Consider the following 25,996-nt stretch of genomic DNA (forward strand, 5'->3'; position numbering starts at 1 on the left):
TCCCAAAGCCGTCCGCCGCAGCCTCTGTCTGTCACAAAGATATAGTCTTTGCGTCTGTCAGGCTATCGGACGGCAGTGCCTCCGAGGGACACACTCACCTGACGACCCGCCACAACCAACCACTTTGTTATTCCCACACAATATCTCTGAGCTCCGTCTGCCAGAATGTCGATACCAGTGACGGAAAACCTGGACCTATAAAGAATTTCAAGATTATCTCTGAACACTGTATACTTATACATTCAAAAATCATCCCAGTTTTTTAAAAAAAATCATCTATAATTAACTTCAATTGTGCCTTTTAGTATCTCGCATCAGCGGAAGAAAATGTGCTGGAAATTAACGCCGATGATCGGAGCGTTTCTGGAGGGGACGCGGGAGGCGCGGATTCCGCCATTTTCTTTGCTGACGCGGCCTCCAACGCTCTTTCTTGTCAATGACGTTAAGCCTCTCTGATATTCACCGCTAAACGTGCAGAACCATTGGGTTTTAATAGGATGGTTGCTCTTCTAGCATGATACATTGCCAAGTTTTAAGTCGAGGACCAAAATTAAAGGAGGCAACATGTGTGCTACACGGGCAAGGAGGCGCCGAAGCCAAGATGTAGATGACAATAGTGGCTCACCAAGCGTGCCAGTACAGGTAGATAACTTTTCACATAAACATGACTTTTCTTATAATAATAATTCTACAGAAAATCGTGTCAAGGGTAAGTCCCACTGACTCCCACTGTGGGGAACATAAACATGTAGTATGAGGGAGAAGGACGTTCCCTTCAGGTGGAGGTTGTGGTGGGCAAGGGCAGCATCACACTGCATCCTCACACCACCAAGCCTAGCCCTCTCCCTCCGTCACCATACGGCATAGCGTAGTACTAATAGCAAGGCGTCATAATAACTCTATTTCTTACATTTTTCCCGCTACAAGAATCGTACTGATATAGCGAGGATCTACTACTACATCCTCGAAAGGGAGTGAATGACGCTACATCCAGGGGCGAATGACGCTCCAACGTTCATTTTACATTTTACTTCTGGGAAAACAATGACGGGTGTCTTTCAATTCTTTGTCTCGTAATGTGAGGGCAGACGTAACGTACACACGCAGTGGACATGGAATGCGTTGAAAACAAAGTGTTGCGTTCAAATTCGATCACTTCAGCTTGTCACAGTGATGGTACATAACTCTGGTAACAATGGATCACTCCCGATAATAAATGAAGCTACCTTACCTTCCAAAGATTTCTCCAAATACTAGATCGTCTTTCCCTCATCGCTTTTCCGAACTTTTGGTTGTTTAATAACTTCAAAAGCAGCTTTTAACTTTTTTTCTAATATATTTCATATTAGTAGGTTATGAAGTCATGTAAGTCATTTGATATTTCACGTACGTTTGGTCATGAACCAATGTCTGACTTACTATTAAAACCGAGTAATGGTTCCTAAAGCTGGCTTAACGGTCTCTATAGCTGCCTTACGGTTCCTTGAGCTGGCATAAGGAGTCTAAACCTGGTATACAGTGCCTGTAGCTAGCTCACGGTTCCTAAACACAGAGAATAATCCCTCAGTAAACCTTTCTTTTATACATTCAATCACTCATATATCAACCGAATATAATATGTAAGCTTATCGTTGACACGCCAAGTATTACAGAACCTAATAGCGTTTAAACCCAACTCCAGTGCAGAAAATTTCAGCTTATCATCGCATATCCATAAAGCATTACACAAGTGTACCGACAATAATTTGTTTTTATATAACAGCAAATTATAGCAACTGCCAAGACGAACGTAGCCATTATGCCTCATTACGTGTGAATCGGCCAACTGGTGGTGTTCGCCGTAGACATTCCATTCGCAAGTACAAAGGAATGTGGATATATTTCGCACGTCAGGAAATGTGCAACAATATATGTTACACATTTATCTCTAGTTAGGTAATGCCTTTGACGAAAAAAGTTTCAGTTGAAATTATTTTAGTCATAAACTTAGACTTTTGTTGTTAGGTAGTAGCAGACAAAGAGGAGGATAGAGAAGTAAATGGAACACCTCTGAAAAAAGCTTGATACTGCACTGGTGGCATTGTGAGCCGCTGCGCCACAATGATCATGAAGCAAATGCCGAAGGACCTGCGACTTTGTAGCAAAATATAGTTTCACACGCAACAAATTTCTCGACATTCATTCATTATGATAAACTAGAGTATACTGAGATATATATATATATATATATATATATATATATATATATATATATATATATATATATATATATATATATATATATATATAAATACACACACACACATGGTATTGCAGTGGAATTTATTAAAAAAGGGGGTGACTGTATTGTTGACTGGTTGGTAAGGTTATTTAATGTATGTATGACTCATGGTGAGGTGCCTGAGGATTGGCGGAATGCGTGCATAGTGCCATTGTACAAAGGCAAAAGGGATAAGAGTGAGTGCTCAAATTACAGAGGTATAAGTTTGTTGAGTATTCCTGGTAAATTATATGGGAGGGTATTGATTGAGAGGGTGAAGGCATGTACAGAGCATCAGATTGGGGAAGAGCAGTGTGGTTTCAGAAGTGGTAGAGGATGTGTGGATCAGGTGTTTGCTTTGAAGAATGTATGTGAGAAATACTTAGAAAAGCAAATGGATTTGTATGTAGCATTTATGGATCTGGAGAAGGCATATGATAGAGTTGATAGAGATGCTCTGTGGAAGGTATTAAGAATATATGGTGTGGGAGGAAAGTTGTTAGAAGCAGTGAAAAGTTTTTATCGAGGTTGTAAGGCATGTGTACGTGTAGGAAGAGAGGAAAGTGATTGGTTCTCAGTGAATGTAGGTTTGCGGCAGGGGTGTGTGATGTCTCCATGGTTGTTTAATTTGTTTATGGATGGGGTTGTTAGGGAGGTAAATGCAAGAGTTTTGGAAAGAGGGGCAAGTATAAAGTCTGTTGGGGATGAGAAAGCTTGGGAAGTGAGTCAGTTGTTGTTCGCTGATGATACAGCGCTGGTGGCTGATTCATGTGAGAAACTGCAGAAGCTGGTGACTGAGTTTGGTAAAGTGTGTGGAAGAAGAAAGTTAAGAGTAAATGTGAATAAGAGCAAGGTTATTAGGTACAGTAGGGTTGAGGGTGAAGTCAATTGGGAGGTGAGTTTGAATGGAGAAAAACTGGAGGAAGTGAAGTGTTTTAGATATCTGGGAATGGATCTGGCAGCGGATGGAACCATGGAAGCGGAAGTGGATCATAGGGTGGGGGAGGGGGCGAAAATTCTGGGGGCCTTGAAGAATGTGTGGAAGTCGAGAACATTATCTCGGGAAGCAAAAATGGGTATGTTTGAAGGAATAGTGGTTCCAACAATGTTGTATGGTTGCGAGGCGTGGACTATGGATAGAGTTGTGCGTAGGAGGATGGATGTGCTGGAAATGAGATGTTTGAGGACAATGTGTGGTGTGAGGTGGTTTGATCGAGTGAGTAACGTAAGGGTAAGAGAGATGTGTGGAAATAAAAAGAGCGTGGTTGAGAGAGCAGAAGAGGGTGTTTTGAAGTGGTTTGGGCACATGGAGAGAATGAGTGAGGAAAGATTGATCAAGAGGATATATGTGTGGGAGGTGGAGGGAACGAGGAGAAGAGGGAGACCAAATTGGAGGTGGAAAGATGGAGTGAAAAAGATTTTGTGTGATCGGGGCCTGAACATGCAGGAGGGTGAAAGGAGGGCAAGGAATAGAGTGAATTGGAGCGATGTGGTATACCGGGGTTGACGTGCTGTCAGTGGATTGAATCAAGGCATGCGAAGCGTCTGGGGTAAACCATGGAAAGCTGTGTAGGTATGTATATTTGCGTGTGTGGACGTATGTATATACATGTGTATGGGGGGGGGTTGGGCCATTTCTTTCGTCTGTTTCCTTGCGCTACCTCGCAAACGCGGGAGACAGCGACAAAGTATAATAAGAAAAAAAAATAATATATATATATATATATATATATATATATATATATATATATATATATATATATATATATATATATATATATATTATCCCTGGGGATAGGGGATTAAGAATACTTCCCACGTATTCCCTGCGTGTCGTAGAAGGCGACTAAAAGGGGAGGGAGCGGCGGGCTGGAAATCCTTCCCTCTCGTTTTTTTTTTTAATTTTCCAAAAGAAGGAACAGAGGGGGCCAGGTGAGGATATTCCGAAAAAGGCCCAGTCCTCTGTTCTTAACGCTACCTCGCTAATGCGGGAAATGGCGAATAGTTTGAAAAAAAAAATATATTATATATATATATATATATATATATATATATATATATATATATATATATATATATATATATTCCTGTTGACTATGTGCGCCTGTTGGGAATTGACCGGTGTAGACACCGTTGCTCACCAACGTGAGACGAAGGGTGTTCGAGTACATAGTATTCGAATAGTTATTTCCTATTAGCCAGGCCCATAGCCTAGCGGTAGCATTCCCGCCTGTGGCACAGGGGTCCCGGGTTCGATCCTGGCTGTTGGAGGTGTATGTTCTATGAAGGTGCGCGTTCCTATGCACTTTGTTCGTATTCATATATCTCCACGTTGTACAGTTAGGTTCGGTAAAATGCTATCTGCTGGCTACGTGCGCCTGTTGGGAAATGACCGGTGTAGACCCCGTTGCTCACCAACGTGAGACGAAGGGTATTCGAGTGCATAGTTTTCGAATAGTTATTTCCTATTAGCCAAGCCCATAGCCTAGCGGTAGCATTCCCGCCTGTTGCACAGGGGTCCCAGGTTCGATCCTGGCTGTTGGAGGACTGTATGTGATATATATATATATATATATATATATATATATATATAAACTATTGAAGAAGGTCACGAAGTTACGGTATATCTTTCGTTACGTTACACCTTCAGACAGAGTAACAAGGTTCCTATCAAGATGGTGTACACTTTTTTTTTTTCTGTATTGATGACAGTCGAAGATGTGATGTCATCAGTTACACGGCCGACATACAGACATAGGAGAGCCGAGCTGCCTCACCTTCCCTTTCCCTCCACCATCTCCCACACACGATACCCGTCCACTGGAAGGTGACAGTCTTCCGCCATAATCCATAAATAAGTAAGAAAGTTTTCTATCACATCTGGCCACGCTTTGCGTTAACAGAAAATGAACTAGGCGTCTGAACTTCCCACTGTCAACAGTCAGGTAAATTCGCTGGGTAAACTTTAATATTCTAGCACAAGACGTTAATAATTCAACTAATTTTTCATGCGTCTGGACTTTATGACTTATATTTTGTTAAGGTATTGAGAAGAAACACATCAAATAAAACAATGATATGTCGCCCAGATTTCACCACCTAAATAGTTTAGTCTATATACAAAGCGAATGATTCTAGAGAGCCAATCACAGACGGGATGACGAAATACGCTCCTTTTGTACCAAATACAAATGAAAGTTTACTGTACTACTACCTTGTCATTAGCACAAATCACTGAAATAAAATTTAATTGCCTTTGATTATACCCCGCTGTCACGTGAATATGTTTGAAACTCATGGATGAAATACGCGCGTGTATGAAACCCTCGATCAAAAATATTGAGGAAACGAACATAATATTGTAGATATCTTTAACTTGTGTATTAAGCAACATCCATAACCATCTGACTGTTGCCAGGGTACACATCAAAGTCAACGGTAACAAAATAATTTCTAGGTACACAAAATCAATACTAAAACAACACCACAGTGAATATATATATATATATATATATATATATATATATATATATATATATATATATATATATATATATATATATATATGCTAAATAAAATCTCAAAATAAAAAAAAAACGTGATCTAATTTTGACGTGTTGCCTGCTGACGTGAAATCAACTGACTCTAGCCTTGTATTTGTTACACAACAGTGAACAAAACTCTCTCTCTCTCTCTCTCTCTCTCTCTCTCTCTCTCTCCCAGACAGCATATATAAATACGCTGACTCTCCAGGGAGGATTAAGGCGAGACACTCCCTCCTTCCATGGACAGATGGGAACAGACGATGCGCGTCGCAGGAGCCTAAAGGCTTACGGTCACCACTACCAGTACGTGCCGGACTAAATGCAGTCCGGGGATCACAGCTCGTCTCTATCTATGTGTATGACTGTCGAGAAGAATTCGCCTCCTATTCTAACATGTTTGCTGAGGATGCCGAGGTCAGGTAGGGAGTAAAATGCGATTAGAGTTGCATTAAATCATTGCAGGAACTGGATACACTCAACAGTTGGTCTGATGCATAGTTGATGAAACATAAGAGTAAATATAGAGTAATGAGACTGGGAAACAACAAAAGAAATACATGAATATCATGTATCAAGGAATACCGTGTGTGTGTGTGTGTGTGTGTGTGTGTGTGTGTGTGTGTGTGTGTGTGTGTGTGTGTGTGTGTGTGCGACCTGGGAGATGATACTGCCCCTACCCTGCCACCAGAGTGTCACATTAAGAGAACAGTCAACAAGACACACTGTCCACTGGCAAATTTTAAGAGTATCGCTCAAAGCTAAACCGGGCGTAAGCCTCTCAAGTTTGATCAGTGCATATGAAGGAGCACATGGAACTAAAAGAGAAGGTCCAGAGGAGGAAAATAAAGATGGTACCTGAATTAAGACTCAGAGATACAGGGTAAGGCTTCAGGCCCTAAATTTGCCCACTCTGGAAGAGAGAAGAGTAAGGAGTAACCTGACCACCACTTTCAAGGCTCTGAATCAGCTTGATGATACAGACAGTGAAAACTTCTTCGAAAGTTGTAGGCATAGAACAAACGGAGGCCATAATGTGAAGTTAAGAAAGAAATTTGTTAGTATGTAAAGTAGTTTTAGGGTATAACAGCAGCGTATGAAATCAATGAAGAAATAATAAATGCGGATAACATACATAATTTTAAAGACTTGTATCATAGCAGAGAAAGTTCAAGTGATGGGGGCCAAAAATAGGAAGCAGGCACACACATACACGTACTGTACACACTCACACGCAAACAAACATATCTTCTAATATCTCCACATGAGCTAATGACGAGTGCATACGTACTTGACAAACTTGAAATGTTCACGGTGTCCATGGCGAGGTTCAGTGCCAAGGAAGTGCAAAAGGCAACACCTGTCTCTAGAAAAGGCGACTACGAAGATACGCTGAACTACAGAACGGTCTCCCTGACGAACCTGCTCTGTGAAGTACTGGAAAAGATAATCATAAAGCAAACGGTTAACTTCTTGCAGAGGAGAAAGAAACTACCCAGGCGAGATGCAGAATGCTTTCAGAGGAGGGAGGTATCATGTATAACGAACCTCCTGGATTTCTAAGAGAAAGTTAGCTCTGTTTATAGACCAAAAAGAGATGTTTGGATGGATTGTCTGTATCTGGAATGCCAGAAAGCGCTTGGCACTGTGCTACATGAGAAGCTGGTAAAGAAACTGGGTCTTCAAGCAGGACTAAGACGAAGACCGCCACGATATACAGATGATCTTTTTGTAAAGGAAAATAATCTGCACGTTAGGAAAGGCTTCTCGAAAGGGGTCTACGTTACCAGTGGCGTGCCGCAGGGGTCTGTTCTGGAACCACTGCTCTTCCTAATCTATCTATTGAGTTGCAGGAAAGTCTGGACTCCCACTTGAATATGTTTGAAGATGATGTCAAAGTCATGAGGGGAAAAAGCAGAAAAGACTATACTAACCTACAAGCCCCAGAGTCAGTTTTACAAATCCTTGATTAAATTCCACCATAGTAAAAGCAAGGTAATGAGGATGGGACGCAGTGAAAGAAGACATCAATATGAATATCACTGAAGTTCCCATTTGTTCCCTTGTCTTACGCACTTTATTTACCTCCTTCCAAAACATCTTTTTATTCTCCCTAAAATTTAATGATACTCTCTCACCCCAACTCTCATTTGCCCTCTTTTTCACCTCTTGCACCTTTCTCTTGACCTCCTGCCACTTTCTTTTATATATATATATATATATATATATATATATATATATATATATATATATATATATATATATATATATATCACAATATATCGCAATTTTATATCACAATTTATATCACATTTTATATCACAATTATATATCACAATTTTGCGCGTGATCAAGATATTCCTGAGTCCACGGGGAAAATGAAACACGAAAAGTTCCCAAGTGCACTTTCGTGTAATAATCACATCATCAGGGGAGACACAAGAGAGAAATATAACAGTCAGTTGATATACATCGAAGAGACGAAGCTAGGACGCCATTTGGTAAACATGTGATTGTCCATAAACAAACAACGAGCGTTCATAAACTTATCATTTTACAAATCTTATCAACAATAAAGTTATCTAATTTGTACAGACCATCACTAATATTAAGATTATAATTCTTTATGTATTTAATAATAGAAGATTCAATGATATTTCTCTTGGTAATAAGAGTTAGAGTTAACTGAGATGGCGTTACTCCAGTCAATACAATGATCATAGTTTTAACATGATTAAACAAGGCATTTGATTCTTGTCCCGTTCTTATACTATATTCATGTTGCTTAAGTCTAACAGAAAGATCCTTACCAGTCTGACCAACATAAAATTTATCACAGTTTCCACAAGGAACTTTATAGATGCAACCAAGAGAATTTTCTGGAGAATTCCTGATTAAGATATTCTTTATAGTATTATTGTTGCTAAAGGAAACATTTACATTAAAGGATTTAAGCAACATGGGAAGCAAAGTGAAATTATTATTAAAAGGGAGAACTAAAAGATTCTTGGTGTCAATGGGAGGTTTGGGCTCAACTCTACAAAATGATTTCTTTGCTAACTTAAGGGATTTATCAATGAAAGATCTAGGGTACTTTAACTTAGATCTTCTCAAACTCATCATTAATAAACTCTGGACTGCAAATACGCAATGCCCTTAGGAACATAGATTGAAATGATAATTTAACTCTGTCATGTTGAGATGAGTAATAATGGATATATGAGCATACATTGGTGGGTTTTCTGTATATGCTAAACTTAAACTTGTTTCCTTGTCTATGGATCATGCAATCTGAAAATGGTAACATACCATTATTTTCATTTTCTACAGTAAATTTGATGGAAGGTACTACATTGTTAAGTAAGGGGAGAAATATTTGTAAATTTTCATTTGTTGGCCAAACACAAAGAACATCATTTACATACCTAAACCAAATTGCATTAGAAGGTAAGATATCCTTTAGTAATTTTGTTTCAAAAAATTCCATATAAAGATTACTTAGTACAGGTGAAAGAGGGTTACCCATTGCCATACCAAATTTTTGAGCATAATAATCTCCATTAGATTGAAATAAATACACAGTCTTTTATACACAATTTTATCAGTTCAATGAAATTACACTTTGAAACAGGTAAATGAATATCATCCAAGACATCAAATAAATATTCTAAAAGGTCATCAACAGGAACTTTAGTGAAAAGTGAGGAAACATCAAAGCTAACTAGTTTGAAATCAAAACTAATATTGATATTGTTTAGCTTGTTGACTAAATCTACATTGTTCATGATATTAGAATTTGATACCTTACCCACAAAAGGGCTTAATAAGGAAACTAACCATTTTGATAATTTATATGTGATAGAGCCTACTGAACTCACTATAGGTCTTGCTGGAAAATTTTGTTTATGTGTTTTGATAAGTCCATACATATATGGCAATGAAGGGGACAAAGATGACAAATTTTTGATAAGAGAAATGTTACCTTTCAACAACAACTTCATTCCTTTGATGAAGTGAGAATTAACTGCTTCTAAGGGATTTTTACTAAGTTTAGAATGTGTTGTGTTATCATTTAGATCATTCATTTTAGATAAATAGTTACTTTTGTCTAAAATCACAACAGTGTTAGCCTTATCTGGCAATGGGTAACCCTCTTTCACCTGTACTAAGTAATCTTTCCATGGAATTTTTTGAAACAAAATTACTAAAGGATATCTTACCTTCTAATGCAATTTGGTTTAGGTATGTAGATGATGTTCTTTGTGTTTGGCCAACAAATGAAAATTTACAAATATTTCTCCCCTTACTTAACAATTTAGTACCTTCCATCAAATTTACTGTAGAAAATGAAAATAATGGTATGTTACCATTTTTAGATTGCATGATCCATAGACAAGGAAACAAGTCTAAGTTTAGCATATACAGAAAACCCACCAATGTATGCTCATATATCCATTATTACTCATCTCAACATGACAGAGTTAAATTATCATCATTTCAATCTATGTTCCTAAGGGCATTACGTATTTGCCGTCCAGAGTTTATTGATGATGAGTTTGAGAAGATATATTCTATTGGATCTAAGTTAAAGTACCCTAGATCTTTCATTGATAAATCCCTTAAGTTAGCAAAGAAATTTTATAGAGTTGAGCTCAAACCTCCCATTGACACCAAGAATCTTTTAGTTCTCCCTTTTAATAATAATTTCACTTTGCTTCCCATGTTGCTTAAATCCTTTAATGTAAATGTTTCCTTTAGCAACAATAATACTATAAAGAATATCTTAATCAGGAATTCTCCAGAAAATTCTCTTGGTTGCATCTATAAAGTTCCTTGTGGAAACTGTGATAAATTTTATGTTGGTCAGACTGGTAAGGATCTTTCTGTTAGACTTAAGCAACATAAATTTAGTATAAGAACGGGACAAGAATCAAATGCCTTGTTTAATCATGTTAAAAACTATGATCATTGTACTGACTGGAGTAACGCCATCTCAGTTGTTAACTCTAACTCTATTACCAAGAGAAATATCATTGAATCTTCTATTATCAAATACACAAAGAATTATAATCTTAATATTAGTGATGGTCTGTACAAATTAGATAACTTTATTGTTGATAAGGTTTGTAAAATGATAAGTTTATGAACGCTCGTTGTTTGTTTTTGGACCATCACATGTTTACCAAATGGCGTCCTAGCTTCGTCTCTTCGATGTACATCAACTCTGTTATATTTCTCTCTTGTGTCTCCCCTGATGATGTGATTATTACACGAAAGTGCACTTCGGAACTTTTCGTGTTTCATTTTCCCCGTGGACTCATAGGAATGTTTTTTTTTTTTTTATTATTATACTTTGTCGCTGTATCCCGCGTTTGCGAGGTAGCGCAAGGAAACAGACGAAAGAAATGTCCCAACCCCCCCCCCCCCATACACATGTATATACATACGTCCACACACGCAAATATATATACCTACACAGCTTTCCATGGTTTACCCCAGACGCTTCACATGCCTTGATTCAATCCACTGACAGCACGTCAACCCCGGTATACCACATCGCTCCAATTCACTCTATTCCTTGCCCTCCTTTCACCCTCCTGCATGTTCAGGCCCCGATCACACAAAATCTTTTTCACTCCATCTTTCCACCTCCAATTTGGTCTCCCTCTTCTCCTCGTTCCCTCCACCTCCGACACATATATCCTCTTGGTCAATCTTTCCTCACTCATTCTCTCCATGTGCCCAAACCACTTCAAAACACCCTCTTCTGCACTCTCAACCACGCTCTTTTTATTTCCACACATCTCTCTTACCCTTACGTTACTCACTCGATCAAACCGCCTCACACCACACATTGTCCTCAAACATCTCATTTCCAGCACATCCATCCTCCTGCGCACAACTCTATCCATAGCCCATGCCTCGCAACCATACAACATTGTTGGAACCACTATTCCTTCAAACATACCCATTTTTGCTTTCCGAGATAATGTTCTCGACTTCCACACATTCTTCGAGGCCCCCAGAATTTTCGCCCCCTCCCCCACCCTATGATCCACTTCCGCTTCCATGGTTCCATCCGCTGCCAGATCCACTCCCAGATATCTAAAACACTTCACTTCCTCCAGTTTTTCTCCATTCAAACTCACCTCCCAATTGACTTGACCCTCAACCCTACTGTACCCAATAACCTTGCTCTTGTTCACATTTACTCTTAACTTTCTTCTTCCACACACTTTACCAAACTCAGTCACCAGCTTCTGCAGTTTCTCACATGAATCAGCCACCAGCGCTGTATCATCAGCGAACAACAACTGACTCACTTCCCAAGCTCTCTCATCCCCAACAGACTTCATACTTGCCCCTCTTTCCAAAACTCTTGCATTTACCTCCCTAACAACCCCATCCATATATATATATATATATATATATATATATATATATATATATATATATATATATATATATATATACATGTGTACGTGTAGGAAGAGAGGAAAGTGATTGGTTCTCAGTGAATGTAGGTTTGCGGCAGGGGTGTGTGATGTCTCCATGGTTGTTTAATTTGTTTATGGATGGGGTTGTTAGGGAGGTAAATGCAAGAGTTTTGGAAAGAGGGGCAAGTATGAAGTCTGTTGGGGATGAGAGAGCTTGGGAAGTGAGTCAGTTGTTGTTCGCTGATGATACAGCGCTGGTGGCTGATTCATGTGAGAAACTGCAGAAGCTGGTGACTGAATTTGGTAAAGTGTGTGGAAGAAGAAAGTTAAGAGTAAATGTGAATAAGAGCAAGGTTATTAGGTACAGTAGGGTTGAGGGTCAAGTCAATTGGGAGGTGAGTTTGAATGGAGAAAAACTGGAGGAAGTGAAGTGTTTTAGATATCTGGGAGTGGATCTGGCAGCGGATGGAACCATGGAAGCGGAAGTGGATCATAGGGTGGGGGAGGGGGCGAAAATTCTGGGGGCCTTGAAGAATGTGTGGAAGTCGAGAACATTATCTCGGAAAGCAAAAATGGGTATGTTTGAAGGAATAGTGGTTCCAACAATGTTGTATGGTTGCGAGGCGTGGGCTATGGATAGAGTTGTGCGCAGGAGGATGGATGTGCTGGAAATGAGATGTTTGAGGACAATGTGTGGTGTGAGGTGGTTTGATCGAGTGAGTAACGTAAGGGTAAGAGAGATGTGTGGAAATAAAAAGAGCGTGGTTGAGAGAGCAGAAGAGGGTGTTTTGAAGTGGTTTGGGCACATGGAGAGAATGAGTGAGGAAAGATTGACCAAGAGGATATATGTGTCGGAGGTGGAGGGAACGAGGAGAAGAGGGAGACCAAATTGGAGGTGGAAAGATGGAGTGAAAAAGATTTTGTGTGATCGGGGCCTGAACATGCAGGAGGGTGAAAGGAGGGCAAGGAATAGAGTGAATTGGAGCGATGTGGTATACCGGGGTTGACGTGCTGTCAGTGGATTGAATCAAGGCATGTGAAGCGTCTGGGGTAAACCATGGAAAGCTGTGTAGGTATGTATATTTGCGTGTGTGGATGTATGTATATACATGTGTATGGGGGGGGGGTTGGGCCATTTCTTTCGTCTGTTTCCTTGCGCTACCTCGCAAACGCGGGAGACAGCGACAAAGTATAAAAAAAAAAAAAAAAAAAAAATATATATATATATATATATATATATATATATATATATATATATATATATATATATATATATATAGGGGATTAAGAATACTTCCCACGTATTCCCTGCGTGTCGTAGAAGGCGACTAAAAGGGGAGGGAGCGGGGGGGCTGGAAATCCTCCTCTCTCGTTTTTTTATTTTTCCAAAAGAAGGAACAGAGGGGGCCAGGTGAGGATATTCCAAAAAAGGCCCAGTCCTCTGTTCTTAACGCTACCTCGCTAACGCGGGAAATGGCGATTAGTTTAAAAGAAAAAAAAAGAAATATATATATATATATATATATATATATATATATATATATATATATATATATATATATATATATATGGTTTCAGAAGTGGTTGAGGATGTGTGGATCAGGTGTTTGCTTTAAAGAATGTATGTGAGAAATACTTAGAAAAACAAATGGATTTGTATGTAGCATTTATGGATCTGGAGAAGGCATATGATAGAGTTGATAGAGATGCTCTGTGGAAGGTTTTAAGGTTTTAAGAATATATGGTGTGGGAGGCAGGTTGTTAGAAGCAGTGAAAAGTTTTTATCGAGGATGTAAGGCATGTGTACGTGTAGGAAGAGAGGAAAGTGATTGGTTCCCAGTGAATGTAGGTTTACGGCAGGGGTGTGTGATGTCTCCATGGTTGTTTAATTTGTTTATGGATGGGGTTGTTAGGGAGGTGAATGCAAGAGTTTTGGAAAGAGGGGCAAGTATGCAGTCTGTTGTGTATGAGAGAGCTTGGGAAGTGAGTCAGTTGTTGTTCGCTGATGATACAGCGCTGGTGGCTGATTCATGTAAGAAACTGCAGAAGCTGGTGACTGAGTTTGGTAAAGTGTGTGAAAGAAGAAAGTTAAGGGTAAATGTGAATAAGAGCAAGGTTATTAGGTACAGTAGGGTTGAGGGTCAAATCAATTGGGAGGTAAGTTTGAATGGAGAAAAACTGGAGGAAGTAAAGTGTTTTAGATATCTGGGAGTGGATCTGGCAGCGGATGGAACCATGGAGGCGGAAGTGAATCATAGGGTGGGGGAGGGGGCGAAAATTCTGGGAGCCTTGAAGAATGTGTGGAAGTCGAGAACATTATCTCGGAAAGCAAAAATGGGTATGTTTGAAGGAATAGTGGTTCCAACAATGTTGTATGGTTGCGAGGCGTGGGCTATGGATAGAGTTGTGCGCAGGAGGGTGGATGTGCTGGAAATGAGATGTTTGAGGACAATATGTGGTGTGAGGTGGTTTGAGCGAGTAAGTAATGTAAGGGTAAGAGAGATGTGTGGAAATAAAAAGAGTGTGGTTGAGAGAGCAGAAGAGGGTGTTTTGAAATGGTTTGGTCATATGGAGAGAATGAGTGAGGAAAGATTGACCAAGAGGATATATGTGTCGGAGGTGGAGGGAACAAGGAGAAGAGGGAGACCAAATTGGAGGTGGAAAGATGGAGTGAAAAAGATTTTGAGTGATCGGGGCCTGAACATGCAGGAGGGTGAAAGGGGTGCAAGGAATAGAGTGAATTGGAACGATGTGGTATACCGGGGTCGACGTGCTGTCAATGGATTGAACCAGGGCATGTGAAGCGTCTGGGGTAAACTATGGAAAGTTGTGTGGGGCCTGGATGTGGAAAGGGAGCTGTGGTTTCGGTGCATTATTACATGGCAGCTAGAGACTGAGTGTGAACGAATGGGGTCTTTGAAGTATTTTTCTAGCGCTACCTCGCACACACGAGGGGGGAGGGGGTTGTTATTCCATGTGTGGCGGGGTGGCGATGGGAACAAATAAAGGCAGACAGTATGAATTATGTACATGTGTATATATGTATATGTCTGTGTGTGTATATATATGTGTACAATGAGATGTATAGGTATGAATATTTGCGTGTGAGGACGTATATGTATATACATGTGTATGTGGGCGGGCTGGGCCATTCTTTTTTCTGTTTCCTTGCGCTACCTCGCTAACGCGGGAGACAGCGACAAAGCAAGATAAAAAAAATAAAATAATATATATATATATATATATATATATATATATATATATATATATATATATATATATATATTACAGGAAGGAAAATATTCTCGTACTTCATACTGTGCGGTTGATACATCCAAGGGTACACTTATAGGAATTTGTCGGGGGTAGCAGCATTAAGGACGAATAATGTCAGTTCGCGTTTACTCTTGGCATAGTCATCGAGACTCCTAATTCAGCATTAGCATTCTAGCATAGAGACTAACTTCTGTTTTAATTTAACACTGGGCTAAGGTTCAAACTCAACAACTGAGGTTTAGTTTCCTGCTTACTCCTTTAAAAAGAACTAGGCATCTCTTAAACTTTTAACACGGAAATGGATTCTGGTTTACTTTATGCATTGATAATCATACGAAAAGGAGTTACTTTTTGCTTATATTAATGATGTCAGATTTTAAATCTCAAACTAGGTTGTACCCATATTTTCGCCATGAGTGGAATACTCTATAAACTTACTTTTAGCACAGATTAGAGCTGCTGAATTACTATCATTAAGGAAAACTTTAAACATATATCACAAACCAACTAGCATAATAAAACAGCCTAACTTTAGACTCGAAACTTGCCTCCAGCCTCAATTTCGGTATGAACAACCAAACATGTTTCTTTGTAGTATGGATTCTAGGCTACTAGCTTGTTTTTGGTATAAACAACCATACGCTGCTCGGAATACTTTAGGTTACTGACTTAGTTTTAATATGGATTCCTATTATACAGACTCGTCACCATAACTTTACAAGGAGATGTACATAGGTGGATAAAGCTGGCATCTTTTTCTGTGTAACGACCTAGTCAGTGCACTAGTCCGGTCGGCCACTGCATCATACTGATGACGGCCGTTCACATACTTATCGACCAACTAAATGTGCTACGAACAAGTATTTTTGAAGATTTTAAGGACGCAAATGTTTATCTATAACGAGATGTTATAAATCAATCATGTTATAATCATGACAAATGTAGACCTTTCCTGTCAAGGCTACAGGCGTACAGCTAAGGTGGATTGCATTCGACTAGGCTTCTGGCTTACTATTACCATGGAGTACTTGTCATAGATACTCCCTTACTTTTACTATGGACAAATCGGGCTACTGGCTTACATTTCCGGTATCTGACACTGTACAGCTTACTGCACAAACTTAAGACGATTAAATAAAATAATCACAGTTTATCATTTCTACTAAAACATTTCAAATTTACAGTATAAACCTATGAAAAATTCCACCTTATCCATATTTCATTTAGGATTGAAATATATTAAAATAAAAAAAAAACCGGTCAACTGAAAGCATTCATTGCTGTAAATACCCATTGAAACCGTTAACGTCAATCTCTCGGACAATACCCTCAGTTATGAACGAGGTCCTTCCCATTTATCTTAACCATTTACCACCTGGTGCCTGTGGCTCGAACACTCCTGACCCATCAATATTCAACTCCTGAACTACTTCGGTAACCTCTAAATCAACGGAAGAAAACAATTTGAATGCGGAGGATAAATTTCTCACTTGAAACTGTCGCACTACAATTCTGGCGATCCAGGAGTCGGGAATACTATGCGAGTCAACAACATTCTCTCCATTAGCACAACGGTACGGCCCTTAAACATGACGGTATGACTTATAAACAGGAAGTTATAACCCTTGAGCACAAGGGAAAAGACCCAACACCTCATCGGTATGATCCCTGAGCAAATTTTAGCAGTTTCGTCGTGTGCAAGCCACTTGCATAGTCTAGTTCTGTTCGTTTAGTGATGTAATCACTCACAAGGTTACCTCGCCACTGCAGGAAGGTATATGGGCTTAGGTCATATGGCACCAACTAGCCTACTCTCTCAGCGAGTAGGGATCCTTCCTTGCTTTACACTTCATTCAAAGTGGAGTCCTTACGCCGTCACCTTAGTGATTCAATCTGCCAAATCTAAGCTGTTTAACAAACTCTTGATTCAGCAAAATTTAGTTAGCCTGTTACAGCGTAATCAGTGCTTCAGCAACTAGTGTAGCATTTTAGTTTAGCTATAGTTCTACATCAGCTCAGCCGCCTTCTTTGGTGCGTCAACAAAGTTTTATTTTTTTTTTTCCAGATCAATCTTAAGATGCAAGTTTTTCACATTTTTCAGAGTCGAGACCATCTTTCTAAAAACTCTTTGACATCCCAACTGCTGCACTAAGTAATTCATTACTTTAACCAGTGTAAACCCATAAGAGCCAGTGGTGTGTGGTAACTTTCAACCTGAGTAGGCTTTTGACCTAATCATTGAAGGTCTGGTTAAGGGCGAAGCCATCACATCCAAGGGTAGTAACCTTGAGCTCAAAATGAGAAAAAATAAGACTTGCCGGTATTGTACGCCTGATGATAGATAGCTACAGGCAATTCATTATGTTTATTTTCATGTTCAACTTTGTGGTCATTAACAACTTTTTAACCATGACTAATAAAAGTTCACTTAAAATTTACTTTTCATCTATAAAAGCCATCAAAACAGATGACTGAAATTACAGACTCAACATCCACAATCAAATGAGACTTTACATCAACTTTTACGAGCTGAACCTTTCCATAATGCCCGGCGAGACGCTGCTGTGAAAACCCCCTTCACTGCCTCATCAATTTTGTCTCAAGCCTACCACGCTGCCGTTACCACTGTCATCACCCATTCGTTCAGTACAGATACTTCTGCTTCAATATAGTTAGTCCTGTGTTCACGTAGTTACCAGTGTTTTCATGTGGCTTTTAATGTTTCCGCAGTTATGTGTTTCAGTGTAGCTGGCAGTTTACAGTTACTAGTTTCAGTGACGCCAGCAGTTTTACCGCAGTTAACAGGGTTTCAGTGTAGATGGCAGTCTCAACACAATGTTTCGAGGAGGTGAACAACGTTTCCGTCTAGCTGGCAGCCTCAGCAAAGTCACTAATGTTTCAGTGGAGCTACCTGTGTGTTTCAACTTTTACCAGTGTTTCAGTGTACCTAGCTATGTTTTCAGCACTTAGCAGTGCTTCGGTGTACCAATGTTTAAGCACTTACCAGTGCTTCAGTATATCGAGAAATGTATCAGCATGCAAGGCTATGTTTAAAGGCACTCACCATTACTTCAGCATACCTTGCAACGTTTCAGCAGTTACCGGTGTTTCAGTGTAGCTCGCAATATTTTTACCTTAGTTACCAGTATTTCAGTACAGATAACAAGGTATTTCAGGATGGTTAACTGAGTTTCAGCCCATTAAGAAAGATTTCTATCAGTGACAATGTTTCAACAGAATACCTGGTGCTACCTAGCTGGGGTCCATGATCTTCACCACCTACCTTCCTCCTATTCCTACAGAGTTCGGGTACGAGGTGACGTACGGGGGTGGCGGAGGGGTGTACGGCGGGGGAGGGCCGGGCACGGGGCTGGTGTGGGAGAGCGCGGGGCCCGGAGCCACGCTGGGCCACTACCCGCCCCACGACGCCGCCTTCGCTGCCGCCGCCGCCGCAGCCCTCCCTCTCCACGACCTGTGGCAGACCCACTCCTTCAGGGGGCAGTGCGTCATGTCACACAGGTAAGGCCACACCACCTTTCCTCCACTCACACATAACACAAATACTGGTCAGTAGACTGCCACCCTAGTGTGTGTAAAGACTATGTTTAATCCCCTCTTCCTGTGTTGTAGCCTCTCCGTGTTTCATGTGTGTTTTCCATGACTATCTTGTACCCCTGGCTGCAGCTGTCAATATTATCTTTTATCATTCCAAAAGACGAGGTAGGTGCCAAGTGAGGATTTTCCTACAAGGATAAGTCGTCTGAACCTGAAGCTGCCTCGCTGAGGCGAGAAACGACGAACAGGTATTATCAAAAATTATCATTAATATCATTACTAATATAAATTATCTTTTTAATTTTCATTGCAATTACGAATGACAAGACTCTCATTATCATAAAGTCAAAAACAGATATACAGCGGTCCCTCAATGTTAAACACATATTTAAAGGAGCAGGTTTTGATTAAATTTTGCCTCAGTTGTCGGTGGAGAAATAGACCACATTCAAATGTTAGGAAAAAACTCGTAGCTGTAATATACTACACTACTTTGATTGGTAGTAAACTGCCGGTTAGTTTAAGAGTTACCCTCCAATTTAGGAACAAAACAGCCACAGAGTATCCAGCAATAACGGTTATGCAATACGCATGTGCTAGGCTTCTAGAATCAACCACTTCCACTTGTTTATCATGAAGGGAAAACATTCACAAGGACGTTTAACATAATATCTACGTACGTTTATATTTATGGAATGTTTCTCACCTTTTAAGGTCCAGGATTTTATTCATGATCAAATGATGGATGGTACTGAGCAGCAGGACGAGGGGTGGCACCAATGACCATCGCCACAAAAGCAATCCCAAGCATTCTAGAAAACGTTCAAGACAAATGAGTGTCAAAAAAAAAAAAAAAAAGATCGTCCGCCTCCTCCATGCATATTCAGAGATGTCATGCATTTCCGTATTTTGTCATCTATCCTTTGGCCTTGATTACAGTCTGCAGACGTCTGAGCATGGAAATAACAAGGTTCCTGAAGTATTGTAGGTCCATGTTTTGGGTCCGTAGGGTCTTGGTCTCCTGAATGAGAGGCACTGACGAGGTGGTGCAGGAAGCAGCCGCCTGGTCATGCATTTTGAACGTCCAGTGCGAATAGAAATCTCATGTGTACCCATATCTTGCTTCCTGGCGAGAATTTGAGATTTCCCCTTCTTAGAAAGGTAATAGCCAACCATCTTGAAATACAAGTGAAAGAAATATAGCTCCCAAAAGGGAAATCCCCAACGTGAAAGGCCAGACTTGAGTACATTACATACTTTCCTCAAGATAGCCTGAGGCACAATGAGGCGGGTTGCTGGTGTTCACACCGTTTGAAACAATAGTCTTAGTGACCAGATGTGCGATGATTTCACCGTGACAGCAGCATATGGCTTTACTCACAATAACCCTTCGCCGTGTATCGCCTCTGAAAATTTACTGAGGGTGATTTTTTTTCTTCAGCTACTGTAATCATTTGCTTCAAGAAACCCACAAAGAATGATAAACTTGTCAGTCCATAGCAACATATATAAAGCCATTTACGAGTACTGAAGACTGACTTCGAGCAATACAGCGAGGATGCAATATGCTATCGGCAATGTTACCAACATAAACCAAATCAGAACGAGGCAATTCTGAGCAGCCAAGTACTAGTGCAATCAATCGTCGTCTTAGGTGTTCTGGTTCTGAACCCTAAGATAAAACCTAAATATTTAGTTTATACCTGCAGTACGATTCAGAATGGTTCGGTTTTGTTTGATTTTTGCAGTTTTACGGCGCACAGTAGAATTCAAACTGAAGCAGTTGGTTTACAGGACCGTCAATGACTTCCGAAAGCTCAACCCTCAATATTTATTTGCAGAAGATGCCACGTACCACAAAAATGCCTCAGCAAATGTCATCTACCGGCTAACAGAACCACCTGCCTGGGAAAGCCCAGCGAGACAACTGTTGTGTTTGCAGAGGCATGTAAAAGTCTGATGAATCCTACAAACTATCAGTACTATGAAGAGCAGCGTTCCATATATTAGAACTAACGACACAGCACGTATATTGGCAAAAGTGGGCACCTGCATAGAGCCGCACGCACACGTTTAGAAAAGCTAGGATCTCTACTTGAAAAAGAATGTGAAGGAAAAACAGCTTTTCACTAAACACCCTCTGCACACCAACCAGGTCTTTCCTACAGAAGCTGTGGTCTGAAGACAACTATCAACAAGAAGTAAGATATCAAGTAAAATCAAAAGGGAGAAACTATTGAAGCAGATCTCACCACTACAGACAATGTTTCAAGATATCATATTGCTCAATGAGTTTACGAAGCTTAAATTTTCTGTCTGAAAGACAAAAGGTAAACTACTAACATATCTCGGGTACACAGGCAGAAGAAATAATTCCTAATGGTTTTTGTGCCCTTTTATATTAGGAAGGTCAGTTACTCATGTACGGCGAAAAACTGATTTATACTGGAGAGATTAGTCAACAGTACAGATATCTAAGAAGTGACCTCCAATTTATGATGTAAGACAACGAAGCATTTGGCTTACCTATATCAGTTCATCACTCAGCAGAGAACAAGCCGAGTCTTAGTCATGCTTCACAATCTAGATGAGTCCATTAAAAGTGCCGGTGTGTCCAATGGAGTTAATAATGGTAGGTAAGGCTAAGACAGCAATGTCTAGAGAGGGAGGGCAGTATCTTGCAACAAGTACGTTTTTGAGATTTTCTTCCCATGATGCAATGGACACCATAAGATATCACAGACAAAACAAGGACCGGATAAGGAAGCACAGACCTCTCTCGATAATCTTACATATCATGGCGAAAGGAGAGGCGAGAAGACCCAAGGTCATCAACCATTGACTGATGAATGTTTGTGAGGAAACTATTAAATATTTAGCAAGCAAGTTTCTTCCTGAACGTCCTCGACCACTGAACTGAATCATTTACAGGAAAATGTGAATGCATAATCATGGCAGATTCAAAAGCACTTTATTCTGTCACTAAGAAATGGGCTTAATGCCAAAAGCTGCTTAAGAACAACGTATTCCAAACTGGAAAGGGTTTAAACGGCTCAGGGTTTAAACCACTTCAGTGTGCTCTGTATACAGCTGTGATCATCGTGTAATATTCAGTCACTCCATAAAAAAAACTTGTTTAATAAAGGTAGCAGATGTGATATTACATACAAATATTTCCTTACTGCCCATGATATATTCAGAAACGTTTTCTCATGTACAGTATAAATAAAAAAAACTGGGTCTTGCAATGTGACAATACTTCGCGTATGACCACCAAGCGAGCAATTCAGCATCTATTTTCTCATAAGATCGAAAACTATCTTTACCTTCTCTAGTTGATGATGGTAGCAGGAATGCTGCACGACCAGCTTCTAACATCCTTGAAAATCACCATTACGTCAAACAATATTTTTAATAGAAGCGCCACGCATGCTATTTCTAACGGAAAGTTACCCAGGAAATTCACAGGTAAAAAATAGTAGTCAAAGCATAACAAAATCACAAAAATAAATTTTTCTTATGAGAGTATTTTACACTAGTCCTAGACAAAATCAATGCCAAAGTTTATTACATGGCAGCACGGAGGAAGCAAAGCGTTTGCATGGAACGAACTATGTGACCGGTAAATATAATCAAATTACATCAGTCTCCGTAAAACCACAAGACAAAAGTAAAGGAGGAAAGACAGAAGTGAATAAATAAGACTGGTTAATAAAGTGTCGGTTTATAACAAAGACCAGAGTACAACGCAGTGTTGTAAATAATATATAAAGGGAGGGGCCAATGAAAAGGCGAAGCCTCCCGATATACAGTACAACAGAATATAAAAATGCGTGTATCCTGACCGTCTCCTGCCATTGACTCTTTCATGTCTTCAGTTCTCCAAGCATAGTTACCACTAATTTTAAGCACACCCGATGACCTCTCACACAACTGAAGGAGAGGTGAATGTTACAAAAAAAAAAAAAAAAATGTGGAAGAAGGATTACCGTGCAAGTTCCTTAGTAAGAGAACGAGTGACTCTTAAACAGTCGAACCAGACCGATCTATGGTAAACACTTGTCTAACTGGGATATAGGCATTAACGCAGGAATATGATCAGACTTCGCTCACAACTGACACACAGCCTTAAAAACTCCCAGGAGTTATCTGGGCGACTGGGAACCCCTTCATTTTCCCTATAAATCACTGAACTCGTGTATTTTACCAGATATACGGAATCAGGCCACTTGAATTTTACCTTCCTCCCAACTAAAATGCCTGTGATAACTGAAGCAATGCAACAAAGACTGGTTTCTCTTACCTGTAATATTCGTAAGACAATGGAGAGCACGGCAGCTGATACCAAACCAAACTGTGATGTTATGTCATCTTAATTAAAGGTTGCTGAACAAAACGTCATGTATCAAAGAATGTTGAACAAAACATGGTCTCTGTCATTATCAATGTAGAATAAAAAATGGCCTCTTACACATATTGAACAAACTCCACAGTGAGATTGACACCTGGCTGTGTTGCTCTCACGCCCCTGACTGATTTCATGAAACATTTACATACCTAGACCAAACTTTTGTGCTTTGTGGCCAGCAGTTACTGAGATATCGATAACCATTGCTTCCTTGCAAAGGTTTCACATGGTCTTCACACTATGACTACTTCACCAATCCTTGTCCTGCAGCTGTAATCCTTACAAGTTATAATCATCCTACTGGGTCTGGAAAATCGGTCTGCGATCAGTAACCTCTCAAGTCAGAGTAGCTATCGTATATGACTGATCTAATATTCCTTAAACATGATCATTTACACCTGAACTTATTCTTGACCCTAAACAACGAATTTCATTGTCATCATCGTTTTTGATAATTCGAATTATCCTCAGTTCGCGCCTGGAGGGTTTAACCAGGTTCTTTTGCTCTTGTTTATGACTTGGAGACTATTGTTTCACAAGCAAATGACTCTTAAACCAGTTCTTGTCTCCCGTAAAGATTCCAGGGACTGTGTCCTCTCAGTCTTGTATTTTGTTCTAGTCACTCAAGACCTTACTTTCCTGCTCACCAACAATTATTTCCACGGGTGGTCCTTAAGCCTATGCCTTCTCGTCTCTCGAGCCAGGCTAAAGTCAAACTGCAAAACAATGGTCCCTGAATCTGCGTCAGATAACAACCTAATTTCCTCCACAAATGTAATGCAAAAACAGACTTCTCAAATGTAATACAAAACAGACTACTAGCACCTGTGTTCAAGACTAACCTCCACCACCTAGTACCAGAACAGTAGACCTACTTGATCCTGCAGGAGTCGTACTCGATCTGTTCATCGTCGTCGTCGTCCTCGTAATCGTAGAACCCTGAGCTTGTGAGGGGGACATTGTCCTTGTCCACCATTGCCAGGTATATGGGCGTAAACGCGGAGTTGGCCGACATCCTTCACTTGAAGCAACCGCTTTAAGCGCTTCTGTTGATATATTCCCAGCAGCTTAAAAATCAGGGCCTTTGTTGTCTGGTATGTGGTGAACAATACTGTTCAAAATATACAAACATCGAATGTTTCATATATATCCATAATGTGCACACGTTTTGTGCAATTATACTGTTGTGCTTTTACACAATTACAACAAGGGGTTACTTCTTATCACTCACTGTTTACAAAAGCAACTGTCACCACTCTTGATAAGTTTTTATTATAACAAAAACGAAAAACTTGTCTTAAAAGGTTAAACGTATACAGAAAAAACAGAGGTTTCAAAATGCATTAAACTCATTTATGGAAATACAGTGCATTAACGTGACGTAACTGCACTATATATATTAGATGTACGCGTTCCTGATGTACTCCTATGAATACCTTATATCTATGAAACTGAGTGTTAATGGAAAATAAAATCTCAAAAAATCCTGCGGCAAAGCAATTATCGGAAGAGTTGGAGAAGGTGGCAGGCTGCCATCGCTTGCTTCCATACAGCACCTGACCTACTGTCGTATTCATTCTTCACACTCAGTTACCTTCCTAAAATGAATCACACGAATAAGTAACACTGTCGGGTCAAACGTTTAAGAGACAACTGATGCTGTTACAGCATGGATGTGTGTATAATAAGGTCCTTATTATAGCCAGACTTAACTAACCTCAAACTAAATCATACTACCGCAGACACAAACAGTGCTGTAAAAAAAGATCGACCTTTACACCGCTTTTTATTACTTGTTAAGCGAGAATATATTGCAAGGCAAGAGGAACGTCGTGCAACGCTATCTCAAACCACCGACACAATGGTACTGAAGCTTGTTGGTTGAGTCAGACGCCACATCGCCATCCGGATGATAACAATGACAAACCCATATCCTCTCGGGCCCAAGCAGCTCGTTTGTTATTGTACGTGTATGAATGCAATAATTACAATAGATTTATTAAGTCCATTGTACTATCATTAAACGATGCCAGATTATTACATCCCTATATAGTAATGCATTTAGTCTTTGTCAGCTTCAGTAATTGGTGGTAAACCAAAATAAAGAGTAAGATACAAGTTAGGAGCATGACCTTACAAAAGCGCATATGAATACGTAAAGCTGAGTAAACTATCTATGAAACATCCCTGAATTTTTCCTGTTTTTGACTTGACAAAATTGTTCGCTATTCTTAAAGAAACCAAATACGCTTATATATATATATATATATATATATATATATATATATATATATATATATATATATATATATATATATATATATATATATATATATCTTAATGTCGGTTTCCCGCGTTAGCGAGGCAGCGCATGGAAACAGACGAAATAATGGCCCAACCCAACCCAACCACGTACACATGTATATACATACATGTCCACACACGCACATAAACATAGACATACATCTCAACGTATACATATATATACACACACACTTATACATATATACTCATGTAC

General features: G+C 39.7%; 2 protein-coding genes across 6 annotated transcripts in view; one reads left to right on the plus strand and one right to left on the minus strand.

Moving 5' to 3' along the window:
- Positions 1-25,996, minus strand: part of LOC139754641 (transmembrane ascorbate-dependent reductase CYB561-like) — a 316,316-nt gene that overhangs the window by 268,836 nt on the left and 21,484 nt on the right. For 3 of the 5 annotated variants that reach the window (XM_071672153.1, XM_071672157.1, XM_071672150.1), the window contains exon 2: positions 24,354-24,524. The exons of 1 other annotated variant lie outside the window; for it this stretch is intronic. In XM_071672153.1, the coding sequence (XP_071528254.1) occupies positions 24,354-24,493 (140 nt within the window). In that variant the 5' untranslated portion in view covers positions 24,494-24,524. Of the gene's footprint in view, positions 1-24,353; positions 24,525-25,271; positions 25,343-25,996 lie in introns of those variants that run through there. One more of the 5 variants, XM_071672151.1, reaches the window with a different exon arrangement.
- The window catches only part of LOC139754642 (uncharacterized), a 57,317-nt gene that overhangs the window by 21,820 nt on the left and 9,501 nt on the right, over positions 1-25,996 (plus strand). The window contains exon 2 of the mRNA XM_071672159.1: positions 18,818-19,034. Coding sequence (XP_071528260.1) covers positions 18,818-19,034 — 217 coding nt within the window. The remainder of the gene's footprint in view (positions 1-18,817; positions 19,035-25,996) is intronic.

The sequence above is a fragment of the Panulirus ornatus genome, chromosome 17 (genome assembly GCF_036320965.1).
Source record: "Panulirus ornatus isolate Po-2019 chromosome 17, ASM3632096v1, whole genome shotgun sequence".
NCBI lineage: Eukaryota > Metazoa > Arthropoda > Malacostraca > Decapoda > Palinuridae > Panulirus > Panulirus ornatus.